General features: G+C 52.6%; 1 protein-coding gene across 1 annotated transcript in view; it reads left to right on the top strand.

The window, feature by feature from the left end:
* The window catches only part of HSPG2 (heparan sulfate proteoglycan 2), a 95,713-nt gene extending 81,089 nt beyond the window's left edge, over positions 1–14,624 (top strand). The window contains exons 80-97 of the mRNA XM_018574083.1: positions 583–667; positions 922–1,066; positions 1,223–1,322; positions 1,433–1,542; positions 2,742–2,850; positions 2,936–3,034; positions 3,552–3,773; positions 6,077–6,321; positions 6,641–6,812; positions 7,273–7,422; positions 8,536–8,565; positions 8,984–9,059; positions 9,933–10,015; positions 10,361–10,371; positions 12,593–12,690; positions 13,101–13,184; positions 13,476–13,579; positions 14,418–14,624. Coding sequence (XP_018429585.1) covers positions 583–667; positions 922–1,066; positions 1,223–1,322; positions 1,433–1,542; positions 2,742–2,850; positions 2,936–3,034; positions 3,552–3,773; positions 6,077–6,321; positions 6,641–6,812; positions 7,273–7,422; positions 8,536–8,565; positions 8,984–9,059; positions 9,933–10,015; positions 10,361–10,371; positions 12,593–12,690; positions 13,101–13,184; positions 13,476–13,579; positions 14,418–14,590 — 2,096 coding nt within the window. The 3' untranslated portion in view covers positions 14,591–14,624. The remainder of the gene's footprint in view (positions 1–582; positions 668–921; positions 1,067–1,222; positions 1,323–1,432; positions 1,543–2,741; positions 2,851–2,935; positions 3,035–3,551; positions 3,774–6,076; positions 6,322–6,640; positions 6,813–7,272; positions 7,423–8,535; positions 8,566–8,983; positions 9,060–9,932; positions 10,016–10,360; positions 10,372–12,592; positions 12,691–13,100; positions 13,185–13,475; positions 13,580–14,417) is intronic.
* Positions 14,625–21,441: the final 6,817 nt, after the last annotated feature.

Genomic DNA, 21,441 nt, shown 5'->3' with positions numbered 1-21,441 from the left:
GTGTGCAATTCTGTACAGTGCAACTTCTACCCCCCCCCACTGCCTGCTCCTCCAGCATGCACCCGCCTGCCCCTCCAGTGTGATAGGGTGCAACCTCTACCTCCCTACACTGCCTGTTCTTCAAGTGTGTGTGGTGCCCTGCAACCCAGTATAAACTCTGCCCCCCACGTACCCTGCCTGCTCCCCCAGTGTGTGTGGTGTGATATAAGGTAACCTTTGCCCCATCCAGTGTAACACCTGCCTCCTTCCCCCCCGGATGCCTTTTCCTTCAGTCATTTCCTTGCACTGTCTGCTCCTCCATTGCACAATATCATCCATAATAACCTCCCCCCAATTCTACCAACTCCCCCCGTTTCATCCGGTGTAACTTTGTCCCCATTGCCTGCTCTGGTATTGGCATGCACGGGAGGTGCGCCGGCCGGCCTCCGCCATTGTATAGCCACCGGTCTTGTAATCCTGGCCGGTCATGTGTGGGCACATTGTGCTTTCTTGTATAACACACTCTGAGGATATCCGTATTCTGTATGAAGCATATACTGTGTCACAATGGACGTCTCTACATGGTGTGACGCTCTCTTGTAGGAATGCTGATCTACAGCGGGCAGAAGAAGAGCAGCGGAGCGGACTTCATGTCTTTCGGTCTGGTGGGAGGACGGCCAGAGTTCAGGTGAGGCCTTCATCTCGGAGGCATCTTCAATTCTGCTTATTCACGCCTTGATTCCCTATAATCAAATCAATGAATTCTGTGATCGCGTCCAAGCGGCCTGTTGTCGGGTGTTTCACTTACCGAGCAGCAGACGACAGTTTCAGGTGGCCTTCTTATCTTCTGAAAACATTTCATAACCCCTTAATACGCCGTTATCTGTCCCTCAGATCGCAGAGTTCCTTCACTGTCATGTGATTCATAATATCTTATTGCAGATTTGATGCCGGTTCCGGAATGGCGACAATCCGTTATCCTATGCCCATCAATCTGGGCGAATTCCATACCATAACCCTGTACAGGAACCTGAACCAAGGATCACTTGTGGTGGACAACCAGACTCCCGTTAACGGGACATCTCAGGTAACCGGCTGACGGTTCTCTATGACAGGAAAGTGACCTGTTATGTCACGCATACTATGTAGGACTCTATCAGTTTACTGGCCATCATTTCCTCAGTAGTGTCTTGTTGGTTTCTCTGGAAATAGAATGTTCTGATTGGGTTTGCTGTACTTCCAGGGTAAATTCCAGGGTTTGGACCTGAACGAGGAGCTCTATCTAGGAGGTTATCCCAACTATGAGGTGGTTGCGAAGACTGGCTTGGGCAAAGGCTTTATTGGTAATTAGAAATCCAACCATGAGCATTTACCATAACGGTCACATCTGCCACTCTTCGGATGGGGGACCCCCCCCCCCTCACCTCACCTCCGGCCTTCTTTCTTCCCCCAGGATGTGTCCGGCAGCTCATTCTGCAGGGAGAAGAGATCATTTTCAAGGATTTGGATCTGAGGTCCAATGGCATTTCCAACTGCCCAACTTGTAGAGATCGACCGTGCAAGGTACGAGCAGAGGCAAAGAGCCAGACCTGCCCAAGTAAACTGTAACTGTTAGTAGATGGGACGCCTATACTTACTACCGACTCGGCAAAAGCCGACATGCTGAGACAGACCATCGGGAAAACCAATGCTTACCCCCCCGTGCTTTAATCACGTGGTTATGTCAAGTGGCACTTTGTTGTATGTATATGTTGGTGGTGCGGGCTTGGTCCATCGGGTCTCCTGGTTGAGTATTCTCTTGTCAAGCAGCTCTTGGCCTCCAGGGTTCATTTTCTTCCTCACTCTTCCTCGGTAACTGGACGGTTACTATCACTTGCGATATTCATTCAGTTACAGAACCCTTTGACCTTGACTGATGGATTCGTCAATGTTCTGTCCCTCCATTAAAAACCCAATAAACACTCGGACTGAGCGACGTGGATTGTAACGGCCACAGCCGCCCCTTTTATAAAAAAACAACTTTAACAATAACCAAAGTAATAAACCAAATATACACAAATAATACTTTAAACAATGGTTGACATGAGAAGGGGTCTTTGGGTGCCCGCCAGCCCAAAAAAGGCCTCTCCTAACCCTCCACCCATGTCCCCGGCCGCACCACAACCAGCTCGAGGACACTTACTACTTCTGGGTTCCCAAGGGGCCAGGCCCCGCCCTTTACAAATGCGGACACCAGCAGGGGGAAGCACCCATACCAGCTGAGGGCCCCCCATTTTTGCAATTAACTCTCATTTTTTCAATTAACTCCGATTTTGTAGGCCCCCCCAAAGACCCCCTAACCCGCCAAGCTGCCGTGACAAATGAAACCCCCCAACCCCCATAACCACCAAATTCAGGGAGGGACAACCTGCTTCCTTCATGGATTTCCAGAAAGAGGACGTCCCTCAGCCCTCGCAGTCCCTTCCCATGCGGATCCTCCCGGACACCTGACTCCCACGTCCAATCAGGTAAGAGCAGCTATTCCCATTTTATTTTTAACCCTTTCTCCCGGGACTATTCCTCCCCCCAGTCATGTAGCCCCTCCCCCTAGTCTTTTTTGCTGATTTTATTATAGAAATGTCCCTCAGATGACTCTGGTGTAACTGTAACACATCCATATGCTGGCACAAGATTCATGACCTCACCATGCTCATGGCTTAGCATGCGTTTTGTAGCATCGTTTCAGACTGCTCACCTGGCAACATGTCTCTCCTTTTTATTAGAATCGCGGAACCTGTCGGGATTCGGAAAGCAGCAGCTATGTGTGCCAATGTCCCCCCGGCTTTGCTGGCAGTAACTGTGAGCACTCCCAGGCACTGCACTGCCACCCAGGTACTTCCTGTAACATGGACATCTCTGTCTCGTACTGCCAATGCCGCGCCATCCCTCCTCAGCACTTTCCACTTTCCTCCTGCAGATGCCTGCGGACCCGAAGCGACCTGCATCAACCGAGCTGATGGCTTGGGATACACCTGCCGCTGCCAGCTGGGCAAATCCGGAGACAAGTGCATGGAGGGTATGTAATACCTGCGCCATCGTTGCATTGTACCTAGAAAGCGTAGAAACTCCATGGGGTTGATTTACTAACCTTATAAACACGCCACGAACATGTATACACCTCTGTAGTGTGTTCCCTCCCAGCATGATCTATGGGTGGAATCTAGATACCTTTGTAGTGTGTACACACCCAGCAGGTGTGTTGTGCAGGAATTGCAAGGTGATGTTGTGTAAATTAGCTCTACGTTGTGTTGCTTGCGTTGATGAATGCAGGAATGTAAATGCATGAGCTAACCATTTGTGTCTAAACTGTGAAGCAGCGTTATATATGCATCATGTGCATGATTTTCCCATATATGGCATTAGTGGAAATATGCTTTTAGAGACTTTTTGGTTGATAAATACGTTTTGCTGTGTGACAATCACACGCACCTGGTGCGTGCGTGTGCTTAGGTTAGTAAATCGCCCCCCATATGTTATGGAGCCAGCTCGTTCCCATATCTACATTCAGAAAGATGTCCCGTTCTTCCTCACAGGAGTCATGGTGAACACGCCGTCATTCAACGGAGAAACGTCGTACATCTCGTATCCCCCTCTCACCAACATCCATAACGATCTGCGGGTGGATCTGGAATTTAAGCCGCTCTCCCCAGATGGGCTCGTCTTCTTCAGTGCAGGAAAAGGAGCTCCGGTGGAAGACTTTGTGTCTCTGGCCATGGCTCGGGGTCATCTGGAGTTCCGCTACGAGCTGGGATCAGGTAAAACACTTGGACTGGATGCTCTCCAGGCCTATGTCACATGGTTGTGCTTTGTCCAATGAAGGGAAACAAAATAAGGATAATAATCTGTTCTCCGGGAAGTTACAAGGAACCAGATACCAGGGAGGGGGTCCCGTGGGTTAGGAAAAGTCACGACATAATGATGACTTCATCCAAGCTGACTGGGAACAGACGCATTCCCGCCGCTGCAAGGACAGATGTCTACACAGATATTCACCACAGACCCAAATCTCATAGCAGCATGGTCCCGTCCCGGAGCGTTACCCCATGCGCCTCATCAAATGTAGTTTACAGTATGTAAACCGCGCACAGGAATAAATCAACATGTAAGAGGGATAAAACTGCAACATGTGACCTAAATCATCCTACAATGGGAACTTCACAACTGAACAAGAACGATACATCTGTGAATAGAAATGTATCGAAAAGTTTAATATTCTGCAAAATAAAGACTGATTGGTTAGCGCACTCCTGGGGGGGTAGCTCCTAGTGTTCTTAGGTCTCGTTCACACCTAGGCGTATTGCATATGCGCGTTTTTTTACAGCGATTCGCGGTAAAAAAGTTGCGCGTTTCCGAAATCTACTTGGCTGTATCCCAATGGAAACGCGCAACAAAACGGCCCACAGTAGTACCTGGACCTTTCCAGGCACGGGCCGTTTTGTAGCGCGTTAGGGACGGGCGGAAATACGCCGAGGTGGGAACCAGACCCATTGAATACAACGGGATTTATATTTTTGAGCGTTTTGTAGAGCGTTCGACGAGCGTAGAACGCGCCACAAGACGTTCAGGTGTGAACGAGGGCTCAGACCGGTGTGTCTAACTATGTGTACTAATGAACGGAAAGAAAGGGAGGGAAGGAGCGCAACTGACTGGCACAGACTTTGTGGGGGTGGAGGGACCAGGGAATGGCAGGGGGCCCAGGGAATGGCAGGGGGACCAGGGAATGGCAAGGGGACCAGGGAATGGCAGGGGGCCCAGGGAATGGCAGGGGGACCAGGGAATGGCAAGGGGACCAGGGAATGGCAGGGGGCCCAGGGAATGGCAGGGGGACCAGGGAATGGCAAGGGGACCAGGGAATGGCAGGGGGCCCAGGGAATGGCAGGGGGACCAGGGAATGGCAAGGGGACCAGGGAATGGCAGGGGGCCCAGGGAATGGCAGGGGGACCAGGGAATGGCAAGGGGACCAGGGAATGGCAGGGGGCCCAGGGAATGGCAGGGGGACCAGGGAATGGCAAGGGGACCAGGGAATGGCAGGGGGCCCAGGGAATGGCAGGGGGATTGGGTGAAGGTGGGTGGGAATGAGAGACGGGACCTCACGTGTGATGAGATGGATGGCGCACAGGTGATGGGCTCCCGGTGATGTCGTGACCTTTAGATCCTCTGAGTTTGTTGCGTCTCGAGACCCGAAGATTTCGGGATGGTGGTGCTGTGTGGTGAGGTGCCGGATCACACGCTGACACTCCGGACATCCGACCAGAAGTGCTGGCACCTCGCCACACGGCACCAACTTCCCGAAATCCTCGGTCTCGAGACGCAACAAACTCAGAGGATCTAAGCCCTCGTTCACACCTGAACGTGTTGTAGCGCGTTCTACGCTCGACGAACGCTCTAAAAACCCTCAAAAATATAAATCCCATTGTATTCAATGGTCTGGTTCCCACCTCGGCGTATTCCCGTCCCTAACGCGCTACAAAACGGCCCACGCCTGAAAAGGTGCAGGTACTGCTGTGGGCCGTTTTGTTGCGCGTTTCTATTGGGATACAGCCAAGTAGCCTTCGGAAACGCGCGAATCGCGGAAAAAAAACGCGCGACAGACGCGCATATGCAATACGCCTAGGTGTGAACGAGACCTAAAGGTCACGACATCACCAGGAGCCCATCACCTGTGCGCCATCCATCTCATCACACGTGAGTGCCCATCTCTCATTCCTACCCACCTTCACCCGATCCCCCTGCCATTCCCTGGTCCCCCTGCCATTCCCTGGTCCCCCTGCCATTCCCTGGTCCCCCTGCCATTCCCTGGTCCCCCTGCCATTCCCTGGTCCCCCTGCCATTCCCTGGTCCCCCTGCCATTCCCTGGTCCATCCACCCCCACAAAGTCTGTGCCAGTCAGTTGTGCTCCTTCCCTCCCTTTCCTAATGTTCTGTAACGTAGATCTGACTGAGGGGAAAGGAAAATGTGGCCAGCTCATCAGTATGTGACCTTCAGCATCATGAAATCATTGGGGGACACCGTTATATGATGGGGAACAGTGACGTCACTCTGGATCTGTGTCTTTTAGGTTTGGCAATCCTAAGAAGTGCGGACCCCATCGCTCTGGGACAATGGCACAAAGCATCTGCAGAAAGAATCAATAAGGATGGAACGCTCCAGGTTAACGGCAGTCCACCAGTGAAGAGGTCTTCTCCAGGGAAAAGCCAAGGCCTCAACCTGAAGACACAGATGTACCTCGGAGGTGTGGACGGCACGGTGGAGCTCCCACCTGCGGTCAATGTCACTCAGCCATACCGGGGCTGCATTGGAGAGGTGAGTTCCCTGTTCCCAGCGGAGTGGTTTCTCCCGCCATCACATGGTAGAATGACATGATTCCAGATACAAGGTGAGGAGATGATTGGATGCTGCAGGTTCAGGGATATCTGAAGAGAAGTTTGTAGCCAGAAAGTCACAGATTTCAGTTCTGATAACCCGGCACATTGTAAGAGGTGGCAAAGCTTGTATTGTAGGACATACTGGTATCTCTTGCCATGATGGTCCATGTTTTGTCGGAGGTTGTTGAGTCCGTTGTGTTTCTTTTGGGTTCGGGTTAGATCGGTGACACAACTCCTCTTTGTTGTGTTTCTTTTAGGTTTCCATCAACAACAAGAAGGTGGACATCTCATACAGTTTCATTGAAAGCCATGTTATCAGTCAATGCTATGACAGCTCTCCATGCGACCGCATGCCCTGCCTGCACGGGGGCAGATGTATGCCCACCGGGGAATACGAGTACCAGTGTCTGTGCCGCGAAGGTTTCAAAGGTGAGAATACAAAATCCATACATTTTCTTCCGTTTACCATTATTGAATCAAACTGATGTCACATGATGCGTCCGATTTGGTTTAAACCTTTTCCTCCTCACAACCAATCAGCTTTTCCCTTTTATTTTCATACCTGGCATAGTAACAATTGGTAATGGTAACCAATGTTGGCTTATATGAGCCCAGGGGCCCCCAAAGAAACCCTTTGCAGGCATTGGGAACCCTAAAAAAAACCCACGAAGAGCCTTGGTGGTTACAGTATCCAGACATGATTGTGAACTGCTCATTGGCCAAAGTCAACTATGTTCCTTCATCACCATCCATGTGACAGGAGCTGCAACATTTTCAGGCCGTCTACACCTTGCCATGAAACCAGAGACGCCGCCTGAGCCCATGTCATGTCCTAAGCCTGAAGCTGACCAACGTGTGGCCACCAATTGTGATGTTTTCCATCTTTCAGGTGATCGCTGTGACTCTCATGAAGATCAATGCCAGATACAGAATCCGTGCATAAACGGGGGCATCTGCAAGGACAACCGATGCCACTGCCCAGAGGGCTTCTCTGGAACATACTGCGAGACAGGTGAGAACCGGGAACACATTTCACTGTGCAGGTGAGGGGGACCCATACATGCTCAGACATCACAGACACGGAAAGGAGGACCTCATGCTGTAATCTGGCTGTGTAGGCCTTCCTTGATGAGGAGCGTGAAGTCCCCATTTCTCACACGTCTGTCTCTGGAATCTCCTTTGCCTCCATACAAGTGAGGTCATACCATGGATCACCAGATCAAAAGTCACCAAAACAGGCAAAGTTCTCCTTATGTGGCAGATGGAGGTTTGCTCTGGGTATGACACCTCTGGGTACGATAGGTGTGGCTTGTAGGGCCACCCAAAGTCTGGTGTCACCAAATATTTTCAGCATTAGGAAGACCTGGGAAGGGGGTGGGGGTAGATTTTGCTTTTGCTTCCTCTGTCACTGTATTTCCTCCCGTTTGTTACCCTACATTTGGGCTTTGTAGTTTGCCATGTCAGACCTTAATGTTGCCTCCTTGCTGTCCCGTATTGAAGTTCATATCGTACTTCTAGTACCCGCAGCAGACGTCAGTAGAGTGCCACTTGTTCACCAAGATCTCTCCTATGTTGCAGTTGTGGGCTCTGAACGGGTCTCAGGTGGGCTGGTCAGGGCTGCATCCCTCCCTCCTTTCCTTCCTAGCTCCTCTTACCTGCACACATGGCCCCGTCTGCCACCGGACCGGCCAGAAGTGACGTCACGTCACTTCCGGGCAGTCCGACATCAGACGAGCAGCGTCGCTGATGGGGCCCCTAGCTTGTCTCAATGCCGCTGGAGCGGCAATGCTGGGGCTATCCGCCTCTTCGCCCTTCACCGTCGGCCGATAGTCATGTAAGGGACTCGGGCGGGCCCCCCAGGCTGCCCGGGCCCCTTACATGAGTATTGGCCGTGCCCCCCTGATGACTGCCCTGGTTGCAGTACATAATCCAGCACATGGGAGCTCATGGTACATGTAGAGAATCGTCTTCTGATGGGGGAGATTTTACACCCATAGGTGGCTGTGATACGCAGGAAGCGGGTGGCGGTAGCCCAGTCCCGGTCATCTCACGGTGTCTGCGGCGTGCTCTGTAGATCAGCAGCTTTGCCAAGTCTGTGTTGTTAACAAGCTTATTTGCACTTGTACAGGAGCAGCTTCTGCCAACCTGGAAGACGGAGTTCACGAAGGGAGTGGGGGGAACGGTATTGTATCCCCAATTTATTTTTATCTTCTTTATGTCTTGGGCTAGGGTGCTATCTGCCATCATTCTGTAACATGCAGCAGGGGTCTATGTGCGAAGGTGGATAGTGATAAAGGGACGGCGATTGTAATGTTTCCACAAACGTTTCCTATGATCCGGAAACGTTGCCTCCCCCGTAGAGTGTTCCGATGTATGCACAACGTAATATCGCCCAATGGCCTGACCTAAACCTGCATACAACAACCCCCATCATATTCTCCCTCTGCTTACATTGCTGAGCACATTGTATTTCTTCTTCCTACCTTGGGGGTGACGGTCCCTAACATTCGGGCCCTCACCGCATGGAGTCCCCAGTGATTGGGTCATCAAGGTCCGGAGTCACCATTTCCACCAATGACGCACGTTTTGTTTTCTTATAGACGCCCCAGGAGTGTATGGGTCATACTTCGAGGATGACTCCTACATAGCTCTACCCAGGCAGATGTTCCCACGCAGGTAAGGGGCCCTGTCTCTCCTCTTCTACAAGGCATGCTGATTTCACAAACAGATTTAAGGATTCATCTATTGCAGCAACCAGATCATAGTAAGAGTTCCAAACCGTCCATCTTCGGGACATGCAAAGCTTCATTTCATAGGCTGCAGAGAGGTTAAGGGGTCCTCCCATCCAAGTACCACACTTTCCCCAGGGCCAGGGTGGTGAAGTACGACCCCTCCAGTCACGTATACCTCTATGGCCATGTTACATGTGGTAGAGCAGAACGATAGGGGGCCTGCTGTGGCTTACTGCGGGTATTAAAGGAGAACTACGAGGTCGGGGCTTTCCCCCATAGTTCTCCTCAGGGGAGGACACAAACTAGCGTCCTCCCGTCACCCTAGGCTCAGTATATAGCAGGCTACAGCTCGCCGTATACTGAGACGCATCCCCACATTACTGTCTGGATCCACCCAGCTGCGTGATTGACAGCTGGCTCCGCCTATCCAGAGGCAGAGCCAGCTGTGCCCGCCCCCTCCCCCGTCCATTCCACCAGTCAGCGCTGGAGGATCAGACAGGGGACTGTGAGTGACAGTCACGGCTCTCTGCAGGGAGATGATGGAGAAGTGAGCGAGCGCCGGTATGTGTTCCCGATCTACTGAGCCGACCTGCGACAGTCTCATTGTCACCGGTTCGGCTCAGATTATGAGGATGAGTGACAATCACCCGCCTCGTAGTTCTCCTTTAAAGGCAATATCCAGGCGGCCACCATTACCGATCCTCTTTCATTCTATTCCAATGGCCGTGAAACAGAAAATATTGTTACATTGTTATTCCTCTGACATGTGGAGATCATTTCATATTAGCGTGAAACTAAAAACTCCCTATTCTTCCAGCCGGCCAGACGCACCCGAGACCATCGAGTTGGAGGTCCGAACGACGTCTACAAACGGCCTCGTTTTCTGGCAGGGAATGGTGAGTGTATTTGGTGAGGGAACACGATCAGCGAAGGAACAATCGGCCCCTTAAAGCCGTAATGAAGGGATCGCCTTCTGCCGCTTCATACCCCGAGTCTTCAGTTGTACAGGTATTCCTCACTTAACGACTCGGTTCCGATCCTACGACCAGGTCGTTAAACGGATTGGTCGTTAAGTGAGGAACTCTATACAGTACGGTATAGCGTTGCCGATGTACAAGTACCGAACAGTGTACTGTACATCGGGCAATTCAAATACTCACCGGCACCCGCAGTGAAGATCGGAGGACACCACTTCCGCCGGCGACGCGGCGCACTGACGTTGGCGCGCAAGGTCGGAGGTCAGAGGTCGATCGGCGGTCGCAAAACAGGTAAGTCGGTAAGCGAGGAACATCTGTCGTTTGTTGCCATAAGGTAAACCTGGCCACAGCCGCGCCTACAGGTGAGGAGCAAGACCGAGAGCTCGGCACAGGACGACCCACCATAGTTGGGTACAGATGATGGCGTGTAGCGCCTGCACTGCAGAAGATGGACGACACTTTCCCCAGATCTCTTCCATGATGGGTTCTCTACTGGTTTCCGTTCAGCTGAGTGGTATTGGGCGTATGAGCTCCTCTCTTGTATAGGGAACACTCCTCTTCCCTTCTGCTTTCTTGGCAATGCACTGGAGCGGATGAGGGGGGGGGGGGGGGCACACACATGACCTCGGGGTACACGGGTACTGCCGATAGAGGGAATATCACTGCTCTGCCGCACCGTTCATCAAGGTGTCTGCAATAGGAAATGTCCGCATTGCCTTACAGCAGCGAATCATATCCCTGGGTTTATTTTCCACATGATGTACTAGTGCCGGGTAAAGTTGTTCATAGTTTTGGGGTAACAGAGCCCACAGAAAAAGGCAATGGACCATCATTTGATAGCGTCTGAGCTCATCCTGTGGGCGATGGGCAGTGCCATTGTGTTGGTTGAGTATGCAGGGTGGTGCCCCCCTTCATTCACAAGAAAGGATAGTACGGCTTCAGAACTTCCAGACACATTGATCTGGAAGACGGATGCAGACCCGGAGTTTCCTTAGCTCCCTTGCCGGAGCCGGAGCTCCCTTGCCGGAGCTGGAGCTCCCTTGCCGGGCCCGGAGTTCCCTTGCCGGGCCCGGAGTTCCCTTGCCATATGTTTGTTCCGGGTTAATACCGGAAAACATATTGGAGGAAGAGATGGACGTGCCCCTTCCATATTCTGCCACATACGGCTTGATACAGGCTGCCATCCCTGTAACGGCATGCCGCCATGATGGAAGCGTCTGCCTCCATCTCTCATCATGTTCCCCTCAGGCCTCGTTCACACCTGAACGTTTTGTAGCGCTTTCTACGCTCGGCGAACGCTCTACAAAACGCTCAAAAATATAAAATCGCATTGTAGTCAATGGTCTGGTTCCCACCTCGGCGTATTTCCGCCCGTCCCTAACGCCCTACAAAACGGCCCGCGCCTGGAAAGGTCCAGGTACTACTTTGGGCCGCTTTGTTGCGCGTTTCCATTGGGATACAGCCAAGTAGCCTTCGGAAACGCGCGACGGTCGCGCAACTATTTTACCGCGAATCGCGCTAAAAAAACCGCACGTTTGTCACGCGACAGACGCGCATATGCAATACGCCTAGGTGTGAACGAGACCTCAGGAAGCCCTCTGCTCTCAGCATGGTACTGATCAGGTACTGCAACCTTTCATGGGCCAGAAGTACCGACCAAACCAACTGCATGATGTCACCAGCCGGCTACTCTGCCAGCCGGATAATGACTGGTGTAATGAAGTGCAGCAACACATACAAACCAATCGGAAGACTGAACTCCGGTTGCTATGAGTTACTGCACATCACATGAGAGAAACCTGAGAGCTTCTGTCTGAGCAAAGTCATCGCAATCCCGACTGCAGACCGAACAGCACGCGGCCTCGTTCCCTGTGTAACGCCTTCCATGTCTGTACACGTGATATTATCGGCGTCTCATGTCTGTATGCGTGATATTATCGGCGTCTCATGTCTGTACACGTGATATTATCGGCGTCTCATGTCTGTACACGTGATATTATCGGCGTCTCATGTCTGTACGCGTGATATTATCGGCGTCTCATGTCTGTACGCGTGATATTATCGGCGTCTCATGTCTGTACGCGTGATATTATCGGCGTCTCATGTCTGTACGCGTGATATTATCGGCGTCTCATGTCTGTACGCGTGATATTATCGGCGTCTCATGTCTGTACGCGTGATATTATCGGCGTCTCATGTCTGTACGCGTGATATTATCGGCGTCTCATGTCTGTACGCGTGATATTATCGGCGTCTCATGTCTGTACGCGTGATATTATCGGCGTCTCATGTCTGTACGCGTGATATTATCGGCGTCTCATGTCTGTACGCGTGATATTATCGGTCCCGACTGCAGACCGAACAGCACGCGGCCTCGTTCCCTGTGTAACGCCTTCCATGTCTGTACACGTGATATTATCGGCGTCTCATGTCTGTATGCGTGATATTATCGGCGTCTCATGTCTGTACACGTGATATTATCGGCGTCTCATGTCTGTAGGAATCTCAGCCATTGTTTACATTGCAGGAGGTAAAAGAACAAGGCCGGGAGAGGGACTTCATCAGCCTGGGCCTCAAGGACGGACACCTCATCTTCAGGTGAGAACTAGACTAGACCTGGTCTTGTGAGCGGCCATTGTGGATATGATGGCACGGAGGCTGAGGTATCGCAAGCTGCAGGACAGGAAGATGGTTGTCCATGGCAGCCAGTCCTTCCACCCAATAGATGTAACCTAAACGTTGATCCCAGAGCTCCTCGGAGAACGTCACATAGAAGCACCAGATCCCAAATGATACGGGCTTCTTATTGAGCGGCACAAAGATCCCCATCTGCTGGTCCTGTGCAGACGCCTCCGGGAGGAGATGGTCAGGATGGGACTCTGGGAGCTCCGTATTGTTGGTTCAGTAAAAAGTTTTGGCTCCTCCTCCTCTGATCCTTTCATTTGGTGGTTTAGGATGTAATATATCTACCCCCCCCTCCGTATTAATACCACTCCTTATTTCATCAGTTACCAGCTGGGCAGCGGAGAAGCCAATATTATGACCGAGGATCCCATCAATGATGGTGAATGGCACAAAATCACCGCCATCCGGTAAGTGGACAACAACTTTCATGACTGTATTACCCTAGTGGAGGAAAACTGGACCTGGCTTGGTTCCTAATACTATGGACAATGACCGAGTTCTTCTCCGAGAGGCCAATAAAGAGACCCATTACCCCTCATAGCTCTGACCGCTCCTCCTCTCCAACATTGCCCAATCGTTCATCATTACTGTAACCAGAACCAAACATGGCGGCCGCCCCCGGGAACCATGGGCGCCGTCCCCCTGAGCGCATTTACTGTACAAGTCTGTGAGACGTAATCTGCCTTTGTTTCCCCCAGGGAAGGGAAGTCCGGATCCATACAGGTGGATGGGGAGGAAGTCGTCTCTGGAAGTTCACCCGGTAAAAACATCATGGTGGACACAAAGGGAAGCGTTTACATTGGTGAGTTCACCGCGACCGGTCACCACGCCAATAAATATATTCTCTGCATGTAGAACCCACGACATGGTACAGCTCATCTACTGTTAAGATATGGAAGAAACCAAAGGTCAACAGGTGGGACACATTTAGAAGGGGGTGTGGTCAGTAATGATAAGGGGACAGGATAAGTCATGTAGTGTGGTCAGTGTGGTTAGGGTTAACCCCCCACCCCAGTGATAGTTTTCTTATATTGGTGTCAGTGGGGGGGGGCCACATTAACATACCTCTCACACTGGTGGTCAGTGGGGGGGGGCCCCAGTAAAGTGCCCTCTCACACTGGTGGTCAGTGGGGGGCCACATTAACATACCTCTCACACTGGTGATCAGTAGGGGCCCCAGTAATGTTTCCTCTCACCCTGGTGATCAGTAGGGGACCCCAGTAACACTCCCTCTCACCCTGGTGGTCAGTAAGGGACCCCAGTAACGTTCCCTCTCACACTGGTGGTCAGTAGGGGACCCCAGTAACACTCCCTCTCACCCTGGTGGTCAGTAAGGGACCCCAGTAACACTCCCTCTCACCCTGGTGGTCAGTAGGGGACCCCAGTAACACTCCCTCTCACACTGGTGGTCAGAAGGGGACCCCAGTAACACTCCCTCTCACACTGGTGGTCAGTAGGGGGCCCCAGTAACACTCCCTCTCACACTGGTGGTCAGTAGGTGGTGGTATACATGTTGGCACACAATAGGCAGATGAAGCCAATACTGACACACGACCTCTGCCCTGACCTTACCCATACACATAAATGAGAAGCACTTCTTCTTACCCGTCCCATGTCTGACTCTTCCCTTCTTGCGGCAGGCGGGGCCCCCGACGTACTGCTGACGACGGCTGGAAAGTTCTCCAGCGGAATCTCCGGGTGCATCAAGAATCTGGTGATCCTGAACGCGAGACCATCTCACCAGCTGCACCAGCCCATCGACTTGAAGCACAGCGCCGAGTCCGGTCATAACACCAAAGAGTGCCCCTCGTAAGACTGCGCCACCACCCCCCTCACCCACGGGGGGGGCGGGCGCGCCACGTCAGGGCAATCCATGGACTGATGTTTATAGACGATGAAAGGGAGAATCGTTGTATATGGTGCTTATGCTGCTACCAAAAAACAGAACCAGCGGTGGTGCTAAAGAAACACAAAGTATTTGGATTGCGCGTATTTGTATTACCGACGCCGGAATTTCTTCTCTTTAATTATTATTATTATGATGTTTTTTTGTTGTAAATGTCTCAGATTTCCGTGTTTTACAGCTGGATGAAGGAAATATGTATTGCTACAGATGTATGTTTTTTAAGAAGAACCCCCCTAACCAAAACCTAACACAATGAGCTGTACAGCCAATGGCAGCCGTGCGGGGAGACAGGATCCTATATTCCTCAGAGCCGTGGTTGTATATACAGAAGTGGCCCCCGGCTGTACATTCGCCCTTGGCCCCCGGCTGTACATTCGCCCTTGGCCCCCGGCTGTACATTCGCCCTTGCGTCCCCCCGGCTTCTAACGTTGGTCTGGAGAGGGCGTTACAGAACCTTCGGGTTGGGAGGGGCCCGGGCTTTACTTCCTATTCCCAGATGTCTCATAGAGACTGTATGGAAATAAAGGGGAACAATGGGTTCCCCTTGGGGGGCTCCTCTGACCCCTCTTTAGAACAAGGGGGCTACACCATCTTCCTATTCCCAGATGTCTCATAGTTAGAGACTGTATGGAAATAAAGGGGGACAATGGGTTCCCCTTGGGGGGCTCCTCTGATGACCCCTCATTAGAACAAGGGGGCCACACCATCTTCCTATTCCCAGATGTCTCATAGTTAGAGACTGTATGGAAATAAAGGGGGACAATGGGTTCCCCTTGGGGGGCTCCTCTGATGACCCTCTTTAGAACAAGGGGGCCACACCATCTCATTGGGTATATATTGCTGGCAGACGGCTTCTTTTGTTGGAACAATATTTATGTGATGTAGCTAACACCCGCGAGTGTATTATGAAAGGTGCATCGACTCTTAGTTCAGGTCAGATACAAGCTTTCCAATAAAATCATTCCTCTCCAGCGGTCTTCTCATTCCCTGCGCCTCGAAATATTCACACCGGTCCCCTCGCCTGTTGTGGGACCAACCTAAACCCACCCCCCAGACACGGGGTCCCTATTCAGAGGCCGCACCACCAACTGGATGTAGATCCAGGACCAATTCCCCATCCGCAAGACTTCACTATACAATCCGTACCATAAAGAACTGATGGGTTTGACCTTTGACCTAAGAGCGTATGCACCCGCCGGGCAGAGGGCACCGTACACCTGTGTGGGAAGAGATTTTTGGTCGCAGGATTTGGCAGGAACCGATCCTGGGCTGGCTGTATATTGAATGGACAGGCTGAAGACGAGGACAATAGACTACTGTGTACTCCAGAGCAGTATGGACGGGAATGTGCACTGTATATAGAGGAGGGTTCGAGCACTGGCGGGGGATGATAGGGGGAGGTTGCAGGTCAGCTATGGTCATAGACAATGGACAAGCCACGGTCCTCTTGTCCTTCAATCTGCAGCTTAGACATCACATTCTCCACCTTCATTAGATAGAAAGCCAACCAAGCGGAAACACAAGACTCCATCCTAAACCTGACACGGCGGACTGATGAGGGAACGCGCACACACCACCAGGACAGGCACACCGGGCCACCTGCATCCCACTGATACACCATTATGGCCACCACCACCAGGACAGGCTACACCGGGCCACCTGCATCCCACTGATACACCATTATGGCCACCACCACCAGGACAGGCTACACCGGGCCACCTGCATCCCACTGATACACCATTATGGCCACCACCACCAGGACAGGCTACACCGGGCCACCTGCATCCCACTGATACACCATTATGGCCACCACCACCAGGACAGGCTACACCGGGCCACCTGCATCCCACTGATACACCATTATGGCCACCACCACCAGGACAGGCTACACCGGGCCACCTGCATCCCACTGATACACCATTATGGCCACCACCACCAGGACAGGCTACACCGGGCCACCTGCATCCCACTGATACACCATTATGGCCACCACCACCAGGACAGGCTACACCGGGCCACCTGCATCCCACTGATACACCATTATGGCCACCACCACCAGGACAGGCTACACCGGGCCACCTGCATCCCACTGATACACCATTATGGCCACCACCACCAGGACAGGCTACACCGGGCCACCTGCATCCCACTGATACACCATTATGGCCACCACCACCAGGACAGGCTACACCGGGCCACCTGCATCCCACTGATACACCATTATGGCCACCACCACCAGGACAGGCTACACCGGGCCACCTGCATCCCACTGATACACCATTATGGCCACCACCACCAGGACAGGCTACACCGGGCCACCTGCATCCCACTGATACACCATTATGGCCACCACCACCAGGACAGGCTACACCGGGCCACCTGCATCCCACTGATACACCATTATGGCCACCACCACCAGGACAGGCTACACCGGGCCACCTGCATCCCACTGATACACCATTATGGCCACCACCACCAGGACAGGCTACACCGGGCCACCTGCATCCCACTGATACACCATTATGGCCACCACCACCAGGACAGGCTACACCGGGCCACCTGCATCCCACTGATACACCATTATGGCCACCACCACCAGGACAGGCTACACCGGGCCACCTGCATCCCACTGATACACCATTATGGCCACCACCACCAGGACAGGCTACACCGGGCCACCTGCATCCCACTGATACACCATTATGACCTACCTAGTAGATGCCAGAACAAGCACGCCGGGGCAGCTATCAGGACTCCTGACCACTTTACTCCCCGTGTCCATCCCTGGGCCTGCTAGGAATATCACCAATGGGTTTCATGGCTGAGGATGACTTCATTTCCTGACAAGATCACAGCTGAATAGTTTGATCAGAATTACAACCACCACACCCCACCCTCCCCACCACCCATGGAGAGGAACCCTTGAAATCATTTTTAGGTCTTGAGAAACATCTGTTATTTTATTTTGGCCAGTCTGAAGAATGCCCCCCCTTCCCCCTTACAATGGTGGTAGAGCCAGCGGCATGACACCAATGATCTTTCTGACCAAGTGGTTTTGGCCTTGTTAGTATGGAGGCACCACCAGATGGGAGGTCAGTCACAGGCCCTATAGCACATTCTGAAGGAACCCCGGCGTTCCATGGAACCTTGGTGGAGAATAGCCGGCCTTCATCGTACATGCAACGGGTTGTAGAGTCTCTTCTCAGCCAATGACAAAGCTAAGTGTTATGGGGCACAAGGCTCAATGAGGGTTCGAGACATACCATTAAGATGTGCCGGGCCGGTCTATGAATTGCAGAACGGCAGGCAGGGTGCGCCGTCTACCAAAGTTACATTTCCTCTCTCACCCCACCCCACCCCACCACAAGGGGCATTGCTGCGGCCTCACAGGAACCAAGCCGAACGTTCTTTCACTTTCTAACCTGCACTAGAAATAACAGGACAATCTGTAGGAGACAAAGAAGCCGGCCGCACTCCAAATCACATCAATAATGAATGACAAAGCTTTATTGTCCCAGACAAGATCACAAGAAGTCCCCCCAGACCTCACTCATCTAAAGCCGGCCGCACTCCAAATCACATCAATAATGAATGACAAAGCTTTATTGTCCCAGACAAGATCACAAGAAGTCCACCCAGACCCCACTCATCTGAAGCGTTTCACTCAAAGGCCCTTTAGATGAAATGTGTCAGGGTGAGGAGGGTCGGGGTGGACATCTCGTGATCTTGTCTGGGGCAATAAAGCTTTGCGATTGCTGATGTCACCCGCTGCCTTCTTTTACTTTACTAAACGTGGGGAGCGCGATGACGAGCTCCGTATGACTGCCACGGAAATGGGCAGTTTGTGGGCTTAAGGGCGGCGGCCTTCCCCGGTGCTTGGAAAGGACAACCTGACTGGAGACTATGAGGCACTATGATGTCCTATGTGGCTGGGTATATAGTACACGGAGGGGGGAAGGGGGAGGGGCATTTATAAATAGTCTAAACGGAGGTCTTTCAGGGTTTTGAGAGGTTCATTCTCTGTTTCCGATCTTTATAAAAAGGCCTCAGTAAGGAGTAAAGCGCACGCACGCCCGGCCTCAGCTAGAGAAGTGCATGTTTGTTCCTAGAACTGTGTGGGGAGGATAATGGGGAACGGGCTTACCAGTTCTGTCATCGCTTTACCTCAGTGCCTTGGCTTTCATAACTAACCAATAAACCAGAAGTTGGAACACCAAATGTTGTGTCGTCGTCTGTCACTGCCACACCAAAGCCACGCAGGCACCATGACTGTACCACATGCTGTATTTACAGGGAAGAGGACATTTGTTTTACATGCAATCTGCGCACGAAGCTCATAAATAGGTCGGCTGGATGTCCAAGTCACCGATCAGCCGTATTCCGGGACACAATGACAGGTCACACGAAGTGATTGGATAGCGGTAGACGCCTACTCACTCCACAATCGTCCCCACGGCTCCATGCGGACGGCTAAGTGTTTCTGATGGCATAGGAACCGGGACAAGGCATGTTTGGTCCGTCACATGGCACAGGAACGGGGACAAGGCATGGTTGGTCCACCACATGGCATAGGAACGGGGACAAGGCATGGTTGGTCCACCACATGGCATAGGAACGGGGACAAGGCATGGTTGGTCCACCACATGGCATAGGAACGGGGACAAGGCATGGTTGGTCCACCACATGGCATAGGAACGGGGACAAGGCATGGTTGGTCCACCACATGGCATAGGAACGGGGACAAGGCATGGTTGGTCCACCACATGGCACGGGGACAAGGCATGGTTGGTCAGTCACATGGCACAGGAACGGGGACAAGGCATGGTTGGTCCACCACAAGCCACAGGAACGGGGACAAGGCATGGTTGGTCCACCACATGGCATTGGAACCGGGACAAGGCATGGTTGGTCCATCACATGGCATAGGAACCGGGACAAGGCATGGTTGGTCCACCACATGGCATAGGAACCGGGACAAGGCATGGTTGGTCCACCACATGGCATGGGAACGGGGACAAGGCATGGTTGGTCCACCACATGGCATGGGAACGGGGACAAGGCATGGTTGGGCCACCACATGGCACGGGGACAAGGCATGGTTGGTCCGTCACATGGCACAGGAACCAGGAGAGCCATGGTGGGTGTGTCACATGGCAGGAAGGTCTAAGATCACACGGGCACAGTGGATGCCGTGCTCTGAGGAGTCACTTTACTAGGTCGACTTTTGTCCTTCAGGGTGCAGCTGCGGGTGCAGAGGTGGCAGGACGCACAGAACGAGTTGCAGCATGGGATGAACCTGCAGATGCTGATCCTCCAAATAAACCAGCCCGGTGACCAGCAACACCAAAACAAGAGAGCCACACCGACCACCAAGGCCAGGATAACGTACAAATACAGGAATGATCTTCTTTCTGCAACAACAAGGATACATAAAGGTGATGGAGACTAATTACCATTCTATCTGACCTCCGTCCTCCCCTTCAGTCTTCTATCTGACCTCCTTCCTCCCCTCCAGTCTTCTATCTGACCTCCGTCCTCCCCTCCAGTCTTCTATCTGACCTCCGTCCTCCCCTTCAGTCTTCTATCTGACCTCCGTCCTTCCCTTCAGTCTCCTATCTGACCTCCGTCCTCCCCTTCAGTCTTCTATCTGACGTCTGGCCTTCCCTTCAGTCTTCTATCTGACCTCTGGCCTTCGTATGATTCCACTTAATAAGTCAAGCTCAGCTCACATGTAGAAGACAATGTGGCCACCGAAGGAGGACAAAATCCCTCCACGGTGCTCTCCAATTGACATATAATATACAAATATTGACTCTACGCCAAGTCAGGAGTGACCCCTCCCCCATAATACAGGTTGTTGGGGTGCACTGTGGGCATTTGTATATCACATGTCCCAGGTTTGAGGAAGTGTCTATGATGGAGCAGCCACGTCTTCCACCTTCTATAGGCTGCTGACAAGTTCACCTGGAAGCCCCCGGTAGCCTCGTCTGTAGTGTACACAGGTTCCTGTGGCCCGGTACAAGTCAATGGGGACACGAGAAGGGGGCACACGGTAAATCAATGGGGACACGAGAAGGGGGCACACGGTCAATGGGGACACGAGAAGGGGGCACACGGTCAATGGGGACACGAGAAGGGGGCACACGGTCAATCAATGGAGACACGAGAAGGGGGCACACGGTCAATGGAGACACGAGAAGGGGGGGGTACCTGCGTTGGATCCATGAGGCTGGACACCTTCCGGAAGGAGCAGCTTGTGGTTCCCGTCGCTGCCGCAGCTCAGGTTGGAGGACGTGGCCTGCAGGATGACGGACGTGGCTGGGCTGGTGGCCATTGCTTCTACGGGGGTCCCGGTCCCCACCATTCCTGCACAGTACAGCCATACAACACACAGCAGTCAGTGCAATCTGTACGGGGCTGCGAGAGGGGGGCACACAGTCAATGGGGACACGAGAAGGGGGCACACGGTCAATCAATGGAGACACGAGAAGGGGGCACACGGTCAATGGAGACACGAGAAGGGGGGGGTACCTGCGTTGGATCCATGAGGCTGGACACCTTCCGGAAGGAGCAGCTTGTGGTTCCCGTCGCTGCCGCAGCTCAGGTTGGAGGACGTGGCCTGCAGGATGACGGACGTGGCTGGGCTGGTGGCCATTGCTTCTACGGGGGTCCCGGTCCCCACCATTCCTGCACAGTACAGCCATACAACACACAGCAGTCAGTGCAATCACTGGAGCAATATATACTGTATACAGTTC

The sequence above is a fragment of the Nanorana parkeri genome, unplaced genomic scaffold (assembly GCF_000935625.1).
Source record: "Nanorana parkeri isolate BGI_ZX_2015 unplaced genomic scaffold, ASM93562v1 scaffold2726, whole genome shotgun sequence".
In the NCBI taxonomy this organism is placed as follows: domain Eukaryota; kingdom Metazoa; phylum Chordata; class Amphibia; order Anura; family Dicroglossidae; genus Nanorana; species Nanorana parkeri.
Note: the sequence above shows the minus strand (reverse complement) of the source record. Positions and strands in the feature narration are given on the sequence as shown.